This window comes from Trematomus bernacchii, unplaced genomic scaffold (genome assembly GCF_902827165.1).
Source record: "Trematomus bernacchii unplaced genomic scaffold, fTreBer1.1, whole genome shotgun sequence".
Lineage (NCBI taxonomy): Eukaryota > Metazoa > Chordata > Actinopteri > Perciformes > Nototheniidae > Trematomus > Trematomus bernacchii.
The window spans coordinates 97,306-110,270 of record NW_022987683.1 but is presented as its reverse complement, the minus strand read 5'-3'; the positions used below and the strand labels follow the sequence as shown (position 1 = coordinate 110,270).

Genomic DNA, 12,965 nt, shown 5'->3' with positions numbered 1-12,965 from the left:
CAGCACAAAATGCGGTTACTGCCTGTGCTTCGATCCCCCTTTTTTCGGATCATCTGAGGTTATTATTATCGATTAGTTTTGGTTATATTTCAAGGATGAAGAGAGAAATGATCAAGTGATATTGTAACTTCAGTAAGTTAGCCTTTACTATGAGTATGGATATTACACATACACTTTTATTTACAGTACAAATATACATGTGTAAAAGGGTGATAAGGCAGACTTGGTTCAATAAAGTATTATTCATAATTTCCCTTATTATTATTATTATGCCAGAATTGTATGAATCAGCCGTTGTGAATGTTATTGTTTTGCATTATAGTTTTGAAGCAAATGCACTTCCTAATATTTCTATAATATTCAGAGAAAGTGAAAATGCACCTTATTCATATCCGTAGGAGTAGGCTCATGTTCAAATAAGCGTAGTTAAGTGAGGAATGCTTGTGACTTTATATTGAGTCTAATTAGAAATGTTGATAAAGGATCTTGATAACACTAATTAGCCACCCAGAGCAGACAACACACTGTGGGCTTGTCTCCTAGCATCTGGTCTGAGTGTTTAACCTCTACTGTACAGGCCTAATGGATGACCTTTCCAGTTCACCTGCCTTTAATAAAGCTCTAATTAAGAGAGCCATGAGGACCTGAGCGGCTACCAGTTAATGGGTGCTTAAATAAAAAAGATGTAGGTGTTTGGTGGAAGATACTCAGAGGTACTCACTAGAGGCAAATGTCAGCAAACAGAAGAGGTTAGCTGTTATTGCAGTAATCTGATAAATGAATGATAGTCTAGAGGGAAACGTTGAGGAATATTTAGTACTTTTTTTCATTTCACTCAGAATACCTTTATTCTTCCTACAGAGGGGTAATTCACATTGGTACAGCTAAGAACCAAAGATAGCTTAGTATTAAGAAGCATGCATACAAATATTAAAGATACAACTATAAATTACACAATTTACAAAATACACATCCAGAACCAGTAAGAGTTTTGTCATTGGCGGCCAGCAAGGCCTTCTCTGCCTAAACTCTATCCGGATTACTGACTAACCTTTTAATATATATTTTCACTGACATGTATTCAATTATTTCCAATAGAATAGAATAGTATATTCTCTTCATTTCATAGCATTTTCTCTGTGTTGCGCTCGGTAGCGCTGCGTCCAGTAATGGTTGTTAATGTTGGTGTTGGGGCTTCTTTTATCTAATCATATTTGAGTCAGAATGTGTTGCTGGGTCAAATGAATCTGCCGGAGACATTCAGAATCAGCAGTGCGTGCGCTTGTACTTTAAAAAAGTGGCAATGAAACTGTTGCATTGACCAATCAGATTTCGAGTTGGCGACACCGGGGCCATCTAGCAGGCCGACGATGACGTCGGCCTTTTCACGGTTCACTTTTCATTAGCAAACACTAGCGTGTGTTGCGGTAGCTACCGGTAACAAACGGCTGGCACACAGCATCTGTAGCCTCCTTAGCTACCTGCACAATGTACACATATTTGTGTTTAGATTTTAGAGCGTTTTTTTCAGCCCACAATCGCTGACAGCGGAAGAGAAATTGATTTGGTCGAAGCTAGAAAGCATGTTGTAGCCGGGGAAAGGGTTTGTCCGCCCACCACTAGCTACGAGCGGTACCATTGGCTCACAGCCTCGGAGGAGTACTGCAAACTGTATAGAGTGCCGAAGTCCCTTCCTTTCCGGGGGACCTCCATGGGACCTTATTTCGGAAAAAGTATGTATTGAAGTCAATGGGGAGAGAAAGATTATCTTTCGATCCCGTTTGAATTGTGCCACGAATTACACATATGATGTTTGTCAATTTAAAAGATAATTTTGCAAGTCAAAACAATTAAAATGTGTCCTAAAACTGTGAAGTAACACTTTTTTTTGTGTGAAACCGCTCAATGAACTACATCTCCCATCTCGCACCACACACCAAGACGGCCGTCACGTTGGCACATTTCCCTTCTTTCTTTCAGAATGAGGCGAAAAGTATTAAAAGAGGTGAAAATCACTACAAGTCTGGGCATGTTGAGAGCTGTACATACACACAAGGGGAGTTAGTCGGTTCCGTAAGAGCCAACATGCGGGACCGGGATCCTGGGATTTGTAGTCTTTCGTATTTTTCATAGTCTTATATTTCAACAGTTTTACGACAAACTGTGACTTTTTTGACATGGAAATAATTGTTTAAGATTGACAAACATCATAATGTGTAATTCGTGGCACAATTCAAACCGGATCGAGAGATATGTTTTCTCTCTCCATTGACTTCAATACATACTTTTTCCGAAATAAGGTCCCATGGAGGTCCCCGGAAGGGGAGGGACTTCGCCTCTCTATTGCTGGAAATGCCTGATATTGTCAACTAATGGACTTGGTGTTTGGAGCCTTATAAGTTTGCAAACTTGAGTCTAACCAAGGCAGCGGCGAGACACAAAAGCACTGCTGGAAACTTACAAGCAGCGGTGCTTTTGGAAACCTTTGGGGGAGCCTCAATGGCGTTAGAACAGGACTTATTATTGGAACTGAAAACTCAAATAGTACAAATAATCAAACGTATTGGTGAGTAAAGGCTCTAATGACTTTTCTTTACATGTTTTTATATGTTCTTGTCATTTTATTAAGTAAATATTGGAGCTTCTGCTAGAGTTGATGTGTGTGGTGTGGCTGCAGTGAAAGGAGACTTGTTGCATTGTGTTATTTGGGTTTCTTGCTTTGTAATGGCGGTCATTTTCGCTACATAGATACCTGTCAGCTGTCAGTGATGCAAAGCCCTGTTATACTGCGTGTCTGTACAATATTAATGGTTTCTATAGCCGTGAAGTCATAATGATGGTCTTAAGAGGTGGATTCATTCAGGTGGGACACTACTGAAGGCCTAGGTGTGAAATGCACTGCCCGCTACTGAGTTTAAAAATATATAAAACTCGAAAGGATCAGGAAAATATTTAACAAATACAAAACGTGATATTATTTCTTTATGTACAAACGTTTGACAGTAGCTGTAGTACAAGTCCATGTAAAGTATATGTGTCCTATTGAACATGGAAATGTTGAATCTCTCAATGATACTGTACTGTATTCAGGCATACTTTACTTTTTTAATCTCAGAAACCTTTAAACACATTATTTTAAGCAACTGAGTTAAAACAGGGGTAAATAATACATTTATTGGGGACTATTTTCAGTTGCGGATTAATACACATTTCTGTCCTCTAGAGAGAATTTCTATGTATGTATTTGGGATTGAATCAAATCAAATTAAAGTGTCCATGTTCATATTAATGAATGAAAATATCACTCAATGTTTTGGGATGTGTTGAAATCACACAAATAGAATGCTACAAGTCTTATCCTTTACCAGGGAATTTAAACATTAAACCGTTTATTCTTAAATTATCATCCACGTTTAAAGGGGACCTATCATGCAAAATGTACTTTTTTATGTCTTTTATACATAAATATGTGTCCCCGGTGTCTCGGGGAACTCACGCAGCGTCAGAAAATAAAACCCTCTCTCTTTTCCTCCGTACCCAAATCTCTAAAAACAGGGGTACAACGGAGCTGATCCAGATTTGCGTCCGATATGATGTAATATCGGAAATGTGGACCCACGGCACTATCAGAAAGTTGCTATCAGAAACAATGCCCGACTGTTTTGGACGTAATATGGTCGGTGTTTACATTAGCATCGCTAACACTCAGAGCTAACCTGTACTGGAGAGCATGTGTGTGAAGAAGCAGGAAATAAAAAGGAACTCACCTTGTGGTATAACCGGCAAGAGAGAAAGCCTTTGAGCTCCATACTGTTTCAGAAATAATCCTTGATAATCCATGATATGGCGTTTCATCACGGCAGTATTTAGTTTAGACAGTAGCTGCCGGGTCCCGCATGAGCTCCGCCCCCTTCTTTTTTTTAATCAACTTTATACCCAAAATCAGCTATTTTGAAACAGGAAGTGAAATAGAGGGATATGAGGCATGGCTAGAATGGGTGATCTGTTTGGTATTTTGAGCAAAACACTTCATAGACATGTTTTTTATATATTTGTATATATCTGAGACCTATGCTATTGCCTAAAAATAGCATGATAGGTGCACTTTAAAGGATATCACATCATATTTTGGCTTCCAAGACATTTTTCCTTGAAGGCATTTTAAAATGTCACAGTAGGAAAATGAATGACGTCTGATTTTCATTTAGCTCCTCCTGTTTTCCTGGTGCTGTGCATGCTGCTCACTTTCACACTGTACCATGGCATGCTGGGAAACTTAAGTAACATCTGTGCTTTCTCTCCTGTGACAAGTCAGAAAGTCTGCTGCCTAAAAAAAGCCAAAGGAAAATAATTTAATTTAAAAAGAGTTATGTTTTTTCTCATGCCAAAAATGGTTGGTTAAGAAAAGTTATTTTACTCCCAAAAAAAGAAGAAAGACATTGCACAATCCTGATTCCAAGCATGATGTGTCATCACTTGTAATCCAGTTATGGGTGTGGTTCAGATTGGGGTCACCTATATTTCTGGGGCTGCTGTACTGTAAGTGGCTTTGTGTCCCTGCTCAATGCCATTAGAGTAAATGTCATTAAGAGAGGAGCTGAGATAGCAAGTTCGTCTCTCGCTCACTTCGCTTTCTCTGTCTGTTGCTCCTGGTGTTGGTGAATGACGATGTCGCGCACACGCTCAAACATATATGCAAATCCCTCACAGTCAGAAGATGATCTACAGGCCAAAGTAGGGAACATTTGCCAGACAGGTACTAAATGTCCTGATACTAACGTCCTCTTGTCTCTCTCTTTATCCTCCTCCCATCCCTTTTCCCTCTTGAATATCCTCTCTCAGGCTTCCTCAGTACCGGCGATCAGTCTGCTAAGGGGAACTACGGCCTGCTGGACCAGATTCAGGCCCTGCGCTGGCTCAACGAGAACATCGGCCACTTCGGAGGAGACCCAGAGAGGATCACCATCTTCGGCTCCGGAGCTGGGGCGTCCTGCGTCAACCTCCTCATCCTCTCGCACCACTCGGAAGGTAATTAGAGACTCACTGTGTTTGTGTCTCACCATTTGTTTTAATAGAAAAACTACCGTGCAGCATCTTCCCACTGGTCACAGGATTCCTGGATTTAAAATAAATGGTGATGTTAATAGTCTCGGTCCAACCCTGAAAATGACTGTTTTTGACAAACGGATTGTGGTTGGTTGCATGAATTCCACCTGATCCATTAATGTTAAAGCTGAGACCATTCCTCGCTAATCCCCGCACATCCACAATGCATATTTACTGGGAAAAGATGGCAATGCACACCTTCATGTCCCAGTCGACCTTGAAAACTCTAAACAAAAAATGTGTGATCCTGTATCTGTCGCTGGAATGACTCGCTCTGTATTTAAACATCATTGTTCCTTTATACAGCCTTTGGCTATTTCATGACCCGTGTAAATGTAATCATAGCAGCAAGGTCCTGTCCCATGTGGTCAGATGGAGACTCTGCTAGCAGCATCTAGCGCAGAAATCGTTAAGTCCTGTGATGTTCGCTTGACACCTCTATCCTCGGAGGAAAACACTGCACATCCTTTGAACTGAAGAATTTGAGCAGTCATGTGTCTAATGAGCGAGTCCAGGTTTGATTCAGGTTGTGTCGTACATGTCTGCGGAGGATGAATCCCCAACATTTCCCCACATTACCTGAGTATGCGAGCGCTCCTGGCTCTGTTAACGGTCCACCGCTCTGCAGCAGAGAGGCTCTACCTCGGTCGAAAGAAACCTACATCCGTCTGACCTCGTGCTCCCCATTACCAACAGCACACCCCGAGGGCTAAGTGTTAACATTGCACCACCAAAAGAGAGACGCCTACGGACCGATCCACTTTGATCTGAATTGAGATCAGTGTGGCTGCCGACCCGCAGCCAAACGGTCACGCACTCGGCGCCTTTGATCATGCCGTTCTTGAAGCTGCCCTCCTCAAATCGTAACTCGACACTGCTCAAGGACTCTCTCTCAATATCGCTCTCCTCTATTCATTCACAAACCGCGTAGGACAGACACAGGGAAGAAACGGTGGATAGAGAGATTCAAGAGAGCGTGTTCACAAAACCTCACATCTGTTTCGATCCTCTCTGTGTTTGTGTGTATCTAAGTGTGTTTGTTTGTGTCTAAAGCACCAAGCAGACGCCTCTAACTTTGACTCATTCTGTCTGTGTAAATCTGCTGTAATAACAAATGTGTGTTGTCAAAGCTCCAGTGAGCATCTGTGCTGCTGTGTCACTGTGTCCATTTATCCCAGCCTCTATAATTACACTGATGTCTGCCTACCCTTCATATTAACCCAGCACACCCAACCTTTCTCCACTCATCGGCAGGTGACCCAATTAGCCGTTAGCAACCTCCCATAACCCCAATTATTTGATATTGATATCATAACAGGGGCCATGCATAGTGTGTGGAAAGTTTTAACTTATTTCTGTGATGTCTATAATACAATATAAACATACTTATACTGCATTATATTATGCGTTTTACTTTCAAGTTATAAGCACTTGTAAATATCTATATCTCAGGATAGCTAATGGATAAGCCATTATAAAAAGATGATGTTTTATGGGAATTATTATATGCTTTAATTCCTGCAAAAACAAATGTCATGGACTGACTAGCAATTTAAGTCATTCAAATGTTCAATGTTTCATTATAAAGCATTTTGAATATGTATGAGCAACCCAGTCTCACGGCATTTCGTGTTATAGTCACGAAATTAATTTAATCTAGTGATTCGTGTTCACCAAAAAGATTTTTGCATTTGTTTCGTGTCACACAGAACTATTTTAAAAGCAATGTATTTCTATTGGTAGTATGTTTCGTGCCTGCACCACGTCTTTTTGTCCGGTCGGGTCTTGGAATACCAGAAGCTGTGTGGTTCATAAAACATTTTCTTACTCAATATCTTACCCTAAGCCTAACCTTTTTATTTTAAGTTGTATAATGTCGGAGTTTTTTTGCCGTCCGCGAGGAAAAGAAATGGCTCAGAGCCTCAGAATACTGACATCTGTATTTTTTGTCATCTTTTTTTCCTTCTAATTTGATATTATTTGGTGCAGGCACGAAACATACTACCAATAGAAATACATTGCTTCTAAAATCGTTCTGTGTCAGAATACTGAAATCTGTATTTTTTTTTTATCTGTTTTTCCTTCTAATTTGTTATTATTTACATTGCTTTTAAAATCGTTCTGTGTGACACGAAAAAAATGGCGAAATCGTGTTGGTGAACACGAATCAATAGATTAATTTCGTGACTATAACACGAAATGCCGTGAGACTGTGTTGGTATGAGTGCTTATAACTTTGTAAACAGTGCTATAAGCAGTAAATAATTTCAAGTGTGTTTCTAATGCATTCGAGAAAATATCACATTCTTTCCTTAAGTTTCTGTGTTTAGGAATCAAAATATGGAAAGAGCAAATTAGCATTAACATTAGCATGACTGCTAACCATGCCTTTTTGAGGTTATTAGCGTCTCTAGAAAGCAACATTTAAACCACCTTGTATATGATATTTTGTAACTCGAAATGACATATGAAGTCAAATCATATCTCAGAAGCATACTATATTATGCCACTCTTGTCTTTGCATAAGGTATGAAGCCTGAGTCAGGATGGTTAGTCTACAGTAGCTTAACATAAAGGCAGAGAAGAAAGGTAAACAGCTAGCTTGGCTTTACACTAAAATACACATCTCTAGCTTAGTTAGCTCCCAGCTCCAGGTCTGTTCTTAACATACAGTACAGACACAAGTGTTGAATACATTTCATTTAACTCTAGAAAAGTAAATGAAGTTTATTGATGATGTAGTATTTCTCAGATGGCTTATGTGCACTGGCTATCTTGCTTGCTTGTTTATTTTCAGATAGCAACCAGCCATTGACACTCATTGTAGCTCAATTATATGTTTTCAGGGACCCCCCCCCCTTTTAGCAGCAGACAGACCCTAACGGTTGGGAAAGCCTGTATTAACCCCTTGTCTCCTGTTGCTGACAACCAACCCCCCTCACCCCGCCACCAGTCCATTCTCATGCCTCCACTTTTGTCATCAACCCATCGTCATCATCCGCATCTAACACCGGCCCTCTAGACGCCGCCTGTCTGTCATTCTCCCCCCTCTCCCCCGCCAGGGACACCAGGTAAGGAGTCTGTCATCCCCACCCTTTAGGGACACCAATCATGTCACCTACACGCCGTCGCAAATCAAAAACGACAGCAGGCACGCACAGGATGGATGGCAGGAGGGAAGTGGTAGACAGGACAGAGAGAGGGGTTATAAGTGATGCTGATATGATAAAGGGGGGAGACATCACCCAAAGTATCCTGTATTTAAGGAAAGAGGTGGAGACATTCTAACATTATTGAGGAAGAATATAGTAGCCAAATCTAGCTAAGTACTGAGCGGCGAAGGCTCTCTTATTTTGAATTAAATAATAGCGTCTTTTTCGGTGCAGATGTGTAGGTATAGCTGTTTCCGAGCTGCTTCTTACTATAATTGATTTCCAGGGAAAGAAGGCTCTGCAGCTCTGCTTAATAATTAACTGACCAATCTTCAGCCCAAGAGAGGGAAGAGAAAGAAAAAGGGGAGCGCGAGAGGAAAGGAGTGAGTCAGGCGGCCTCTTAACGAGCCACTTGAGTGGTTCAAACAGCACCGGAAAGGCAGAACCATGGAGACGGAGAGAGACAAAGAGGAAGAGGGGGAGGGAGGAACACAGCCAGGGAGAGTGAGAGAAGAAACAGCTAGCACGAAAAAGAGGAAAATGGCTCTCTTGACGTCTCAGATGAGCTTATTCCCAGTCTGGCTTCTTTTGTAGCCCTGTAGCATGCTCTATTCGAGGTGCTTTGGGTCTGTAGTGACGTAATGCCTCTGCCAACTGTATTCCAGTGAGAATAATCAGATGGAAAAGTAAAATTGGAAGTTTTTTTTATAAAGGGTAATTCTTTTAGTGGAAAAAGAGATGTGCGATATTCATATCAAGAAGTCTCTCTTACCATCCTGCCGGCAAAAAACACACGTGGTGGGAAAAGCACATGACATTTAGAGAGATCACCCAATATTTTTAAACGATGTTGGTCATATTCACCCCTTCATACAGTATTATAATCCTCTTTTTCTTTCATATCCTCAGGTCTGTTCCACAGGGCCATAGCTCAGAGTGGAACAGCCATCTCCAGCTGGTCCGTCAACTACCAGCCCCTCAAGTACACAAAGATCCTGGCCCGGAAGGTGGGCTGCACGTACACAGAGACGGCCGACCTGGTCGACTGCCTGAGGCGCAAGAACTTCCGGGAGCTGGTGGACCAGGACATCCAGCCAGCCCGCTACCACATCGCCTTTGGCCCCGTGGTGGACGGAGACGTGGTGCCCGACGACCCTGAGATCCTCATGCAGCAGGTGAGGGTCTACCATGCAAAGAGAACATGGAGAACTTGTTGAAAGAGGTGTGACCTTTCCTCAGAGTTAGGGTCTGGCTGTGACATTTAGCAGCTGGTGTGACCTCGCATCCTAAAACGCTGAAACACACTGCCTCGGTGGTAGATTCTATACCCATGGCTCACCACTTATTTGTGCTTGTTATCCCATACATACAAATCATTGTGTACTTGCAAATCCTTTCTTCACAGGTCGTGTGATCCGTTCAATCCACAACTGATTTTCTTTTTTCAGCTTAAATGGAGTCATTTTAGGAGGTAAAACCATCCAGTATTACACAAGGACACAGGAAAGATAAGGAATAGTCCAAAAGATACAAATAAAACGTTCTGATTTCATATTTAGTTATTTGTCATTCTTATTTTGCTATTCTTAATTGCTTTTACTTGTAAGCTCTATAAGTTCTTAATACTCACAATTAACGTCAGTTTGTTTACATTTCTCACATAAGGGTAAAAAAATGAGACGGACTGAGGGAAAGTATTATAAAGAAATGCAGTCCTAATACAAAAAGTGATTTGTTCCAATATACTATTATGATTATTATCATATAATGGATATGGTATAATTGGATAAATGTAATATAAATGTATCTAAACTGGATTTATTTTAATGGTTTCTTACTTTTATTATGATAAATACTTTATTGCTTTCACGATAGACCAAAATGACATCATCTTAACATGCAACAATAACTCAAACCTGAAACATATGTTAAGAAAGAAAGAAAGAAAAAATTGCATTATTTTGGGAAAATTACATTAAAAGCTCATTATGTCAGACTGCTGCTGCCCCTATTTTAAGTGATACTCCTTCACCTTGTCCATGTTTTTTACTGAGCTTGTAGTTATTGTCCCACAACAAAAGCTATACATCAACACTATTGGCATAGATATCACATACAAGTAGGAAAAAAGCTGATTTGACTTTACAAATGCACAAAACAAAGTCGTGTTTAGCAGCCTTCACAATTGTACTGAATTCAGCCCTCAACATGTTCTTCCCCTCTTGCACCACCAGGGGGAGTTCCTCAACTATGACATCCTGATAGGAGTGAACCAAGGCGAGGGGCTGAAGTTTGTGGACGACAGTGAGGACAACGACGGCATCACAGCTGCTGCTTTCGACTACACCATCTCCAACTTCGTGGACAACCTCTACGGCTACCCTGAAGGTAGGGACTGTCGACATTGTACTCCATCCAGGCTGTAATGTACTCTCTCTGAGTGTACCACCTCTAAGATGACACCCCCATGTAATGAAACCTTCCTGGGGTCCACACACACACAACTCAAATGAAAGGATAAATTGCCAAAATAAAAATAACTTAAAGTTCTAAAAGTATCAGTTACAGAATAAATGATTAGCACAAAAGTGACCTAAACAATTTAATAAATACTGTACTATTCAAGGTTCAAGGTTCAAGGTTCAAGGTTCTTTATTGTCAATCTGACATAGCTACAGAGTAATTATGCAGTTGAAAATCTTATGTCACAGGCTTCTCCAACAATGCAACATAATAACATAACATAATAACAATAAGAGCAAGAGCAATACAAAAATAATAATAGTTATAAAAATGAAATAAAGTTATGATGTGGAATAGTGCAGTATGAGTCTATATACAAGTTATTGGAATGATATATATATATTAGGTATTAGATACATACTACTGAGTAGCAGTTGAATGTTTGAAGTTGTTTCAACAGTTCAATTTTTTTAACAGTCTCACTGCCCGCGGGAAGAAACTGTCTCCGAATCTTCTTGTCCTTGCCAGGATGCTGCGGTAACGTCTGCCAGACGGCAACAGAAAGAACAGTTTGTGGCTGGGGTGATGGGGGTCTTTGATAATCCGTAGTGATTTCTTCCTGAGCCGCTGGGAGTAAAGGTCCTCCATGGATGGCAGCTCCGTCCTGGTGATGTGCTGTGCAGTTTTCACCACCCTCTGTAAAGCCTTACGATCGAGGTCGGTGCAGCTGCCGTACCAGGCCGTCATGCTGCCAGTGAGGATACTCTCTATCGTGCACCTGTAGAAGTTGCAGAGTATCCTGGAATCCATTTTGAACCTCCTCAACCTGCGGAGGAAGAAGAGCCGCTGTCGAGCTTTCTTGGTGATGGTGGTGGTGTGAAGAGACCATGTCAGGTCCTCAGTGATGTGGACCCCAAGGAACCTGAAGCTTTTGACTCTCTCCACCGTAGTCCCATTGATGGCGATGGGGGGCGTGTCCCTCTCCCTGCTGCTTCCTGTAGTCCACAATCAGCTCCTTTGTTTTGCTGATGTTGAGATGGAGGTTGTTCTCCTGGCACCAAGATGTCAGGTTTTCGACCTCCTCTCTGTACGCCGTCTCGTCATCGTCTGTGATCTGGCCGATGACGGTCGTGTCATCAGCAAACTTCACGATGGTGTTGGAGCTGTGTGTGGCCACGCAGTCGTGGGTGAACAGGGAGTAGAGGAGAGGGCTGAGCACGCAGCCTTGAGGGGCACCGGTGTTGAGAATCAGGGTGGAGGATGTGATATTTCCCACCCGCACTGCCTGGGGTCTGCCCGTCAGGAAGTTCAGGATCCAGTCACAGAGGGCGCTGTTGAGCCCGAGGTCTCTGAGCTTGATGGCCAGCTTGGAGGGCACAATGGTGTTGAATGCTGAACTGTAGTCAATGAACAGCATTCTCACATATGTGTTCCTGTTCTTCGGGTCCAGGTGTGAGAGGGCAGTGTGGAGGGTGAGGGCTATGGCGTCGTCTGTGGACCTGTTTGCTCTGTAGGCAAACTGCAGGGGGTCCAGAGATTCAGGGAGGGAGGAGGTGATGAATAATTTGACTAACCGCTCAAAGCACTTCATTATGATGGAGGTGAGTGCTACTGGGCGGTAGTCGTTGGGGCAGGTGATGATTGTCTTTTTGGGGACAGGAATGATGGTGGAGTGTTTAAGACATGTGGGGACTACAGACTGCAGCAGGGACCTGTTGAAGATGTCTGTGAACACCTCTGCCAGCTGAACTGCACACACCCTGAGAACACGGCCAGGGATGCCATCAGGTCCAGGAGCCTTGTGTGGGTTAACCCTTTTAAAGGATTTACACACATCTGCCCTATTTAAAACAAAAGGGCAGTGTAGCTCCTGGTCCCTCTGTACCTCCACAGCCTGGCTGCTCTCAAAGCGTGCAAAAAAACTGTTTAGCTCATCTGGGAGAGATGCGCACGCAGACACTCCCGCAGCACCCCCCGCTGCTCCTTTGTAGTCAGTCATTGTCCTTAGTCCCGCCCACATATTCCTAGTGTTACAGCCTTTGAAGTCAGATTCCACCTTGTCTTTGTACTGTCTCTTTGCATTTGTTATTGCTCTCCGGAGATCATACCTAGACTTCCTGTACTCCTCCAAATCTCCCGCTGTGTGCGCGAGAGTGCGCGCTTTCAGTTTGCCGCGCACCTCACCGTTTACCCAGGGCTTTTGATTTGGGAATGTCCGTACAGAAACCTTCGGTACCACGTCAT

At 42.3% G+C, this 12,965-nt stretch overlaps 1 protein-coding gene across 1 annotated transcript; it reads left to right on the top strand.

Moving 5' to 3' along the window:
* Nucleotides 1-2,369: 2,369 nt before the first annotated feature.
* LOC117487693 (neuroligin-2-like) lies at nt 2,370-10,684 on the top strand. The gene is made up of 4 exons (XM_034136338.1): nt 2,370-2,566; nt 4,843-5,028; nt 9,168-9,433; nt 10,493-10,684. The coding sequence occupies exons 1-4, from the start codon at nt 2,500-2,502 to the stop codon at nt 10,682-10,684; spliced, it is 711 nt and encodes a 236-aa protein (XP_033992229.1). The 5' UTR covers nt 2,370-2,499.
* The last annotated feature ends 2,281 nt before the right edge of the window (nt 10,685-12,965 follow it).

What these genes read in the sequence shown, in the direction of transcription:
- LOC117487693 (XM_034136338.1), top strand. Translation starts at nt 2,500, where the DNA reads ATGGCGTTAGAACAGGACTTATTATTGGAACTGAAAACTCAAATAGTA. An exon ending in CCTCTCGCACCACTCGGAAG is followed by an intron (nt 5,029 to 9,167) that starts GTAATTAGAGAC and finishes TCATATCCTCAG; the next exon opens with GTCTGTTCCACAGGGCCATA. An exon ending in CTGAGATCCTCATGCAGCAG is followed by an intron (nt 9,434 to 10,492) that starts GTGAGGGTCTAC and finishes TTGCACCACCAG; the next exon opens with GGGGAGTTCCTCAACTATGA.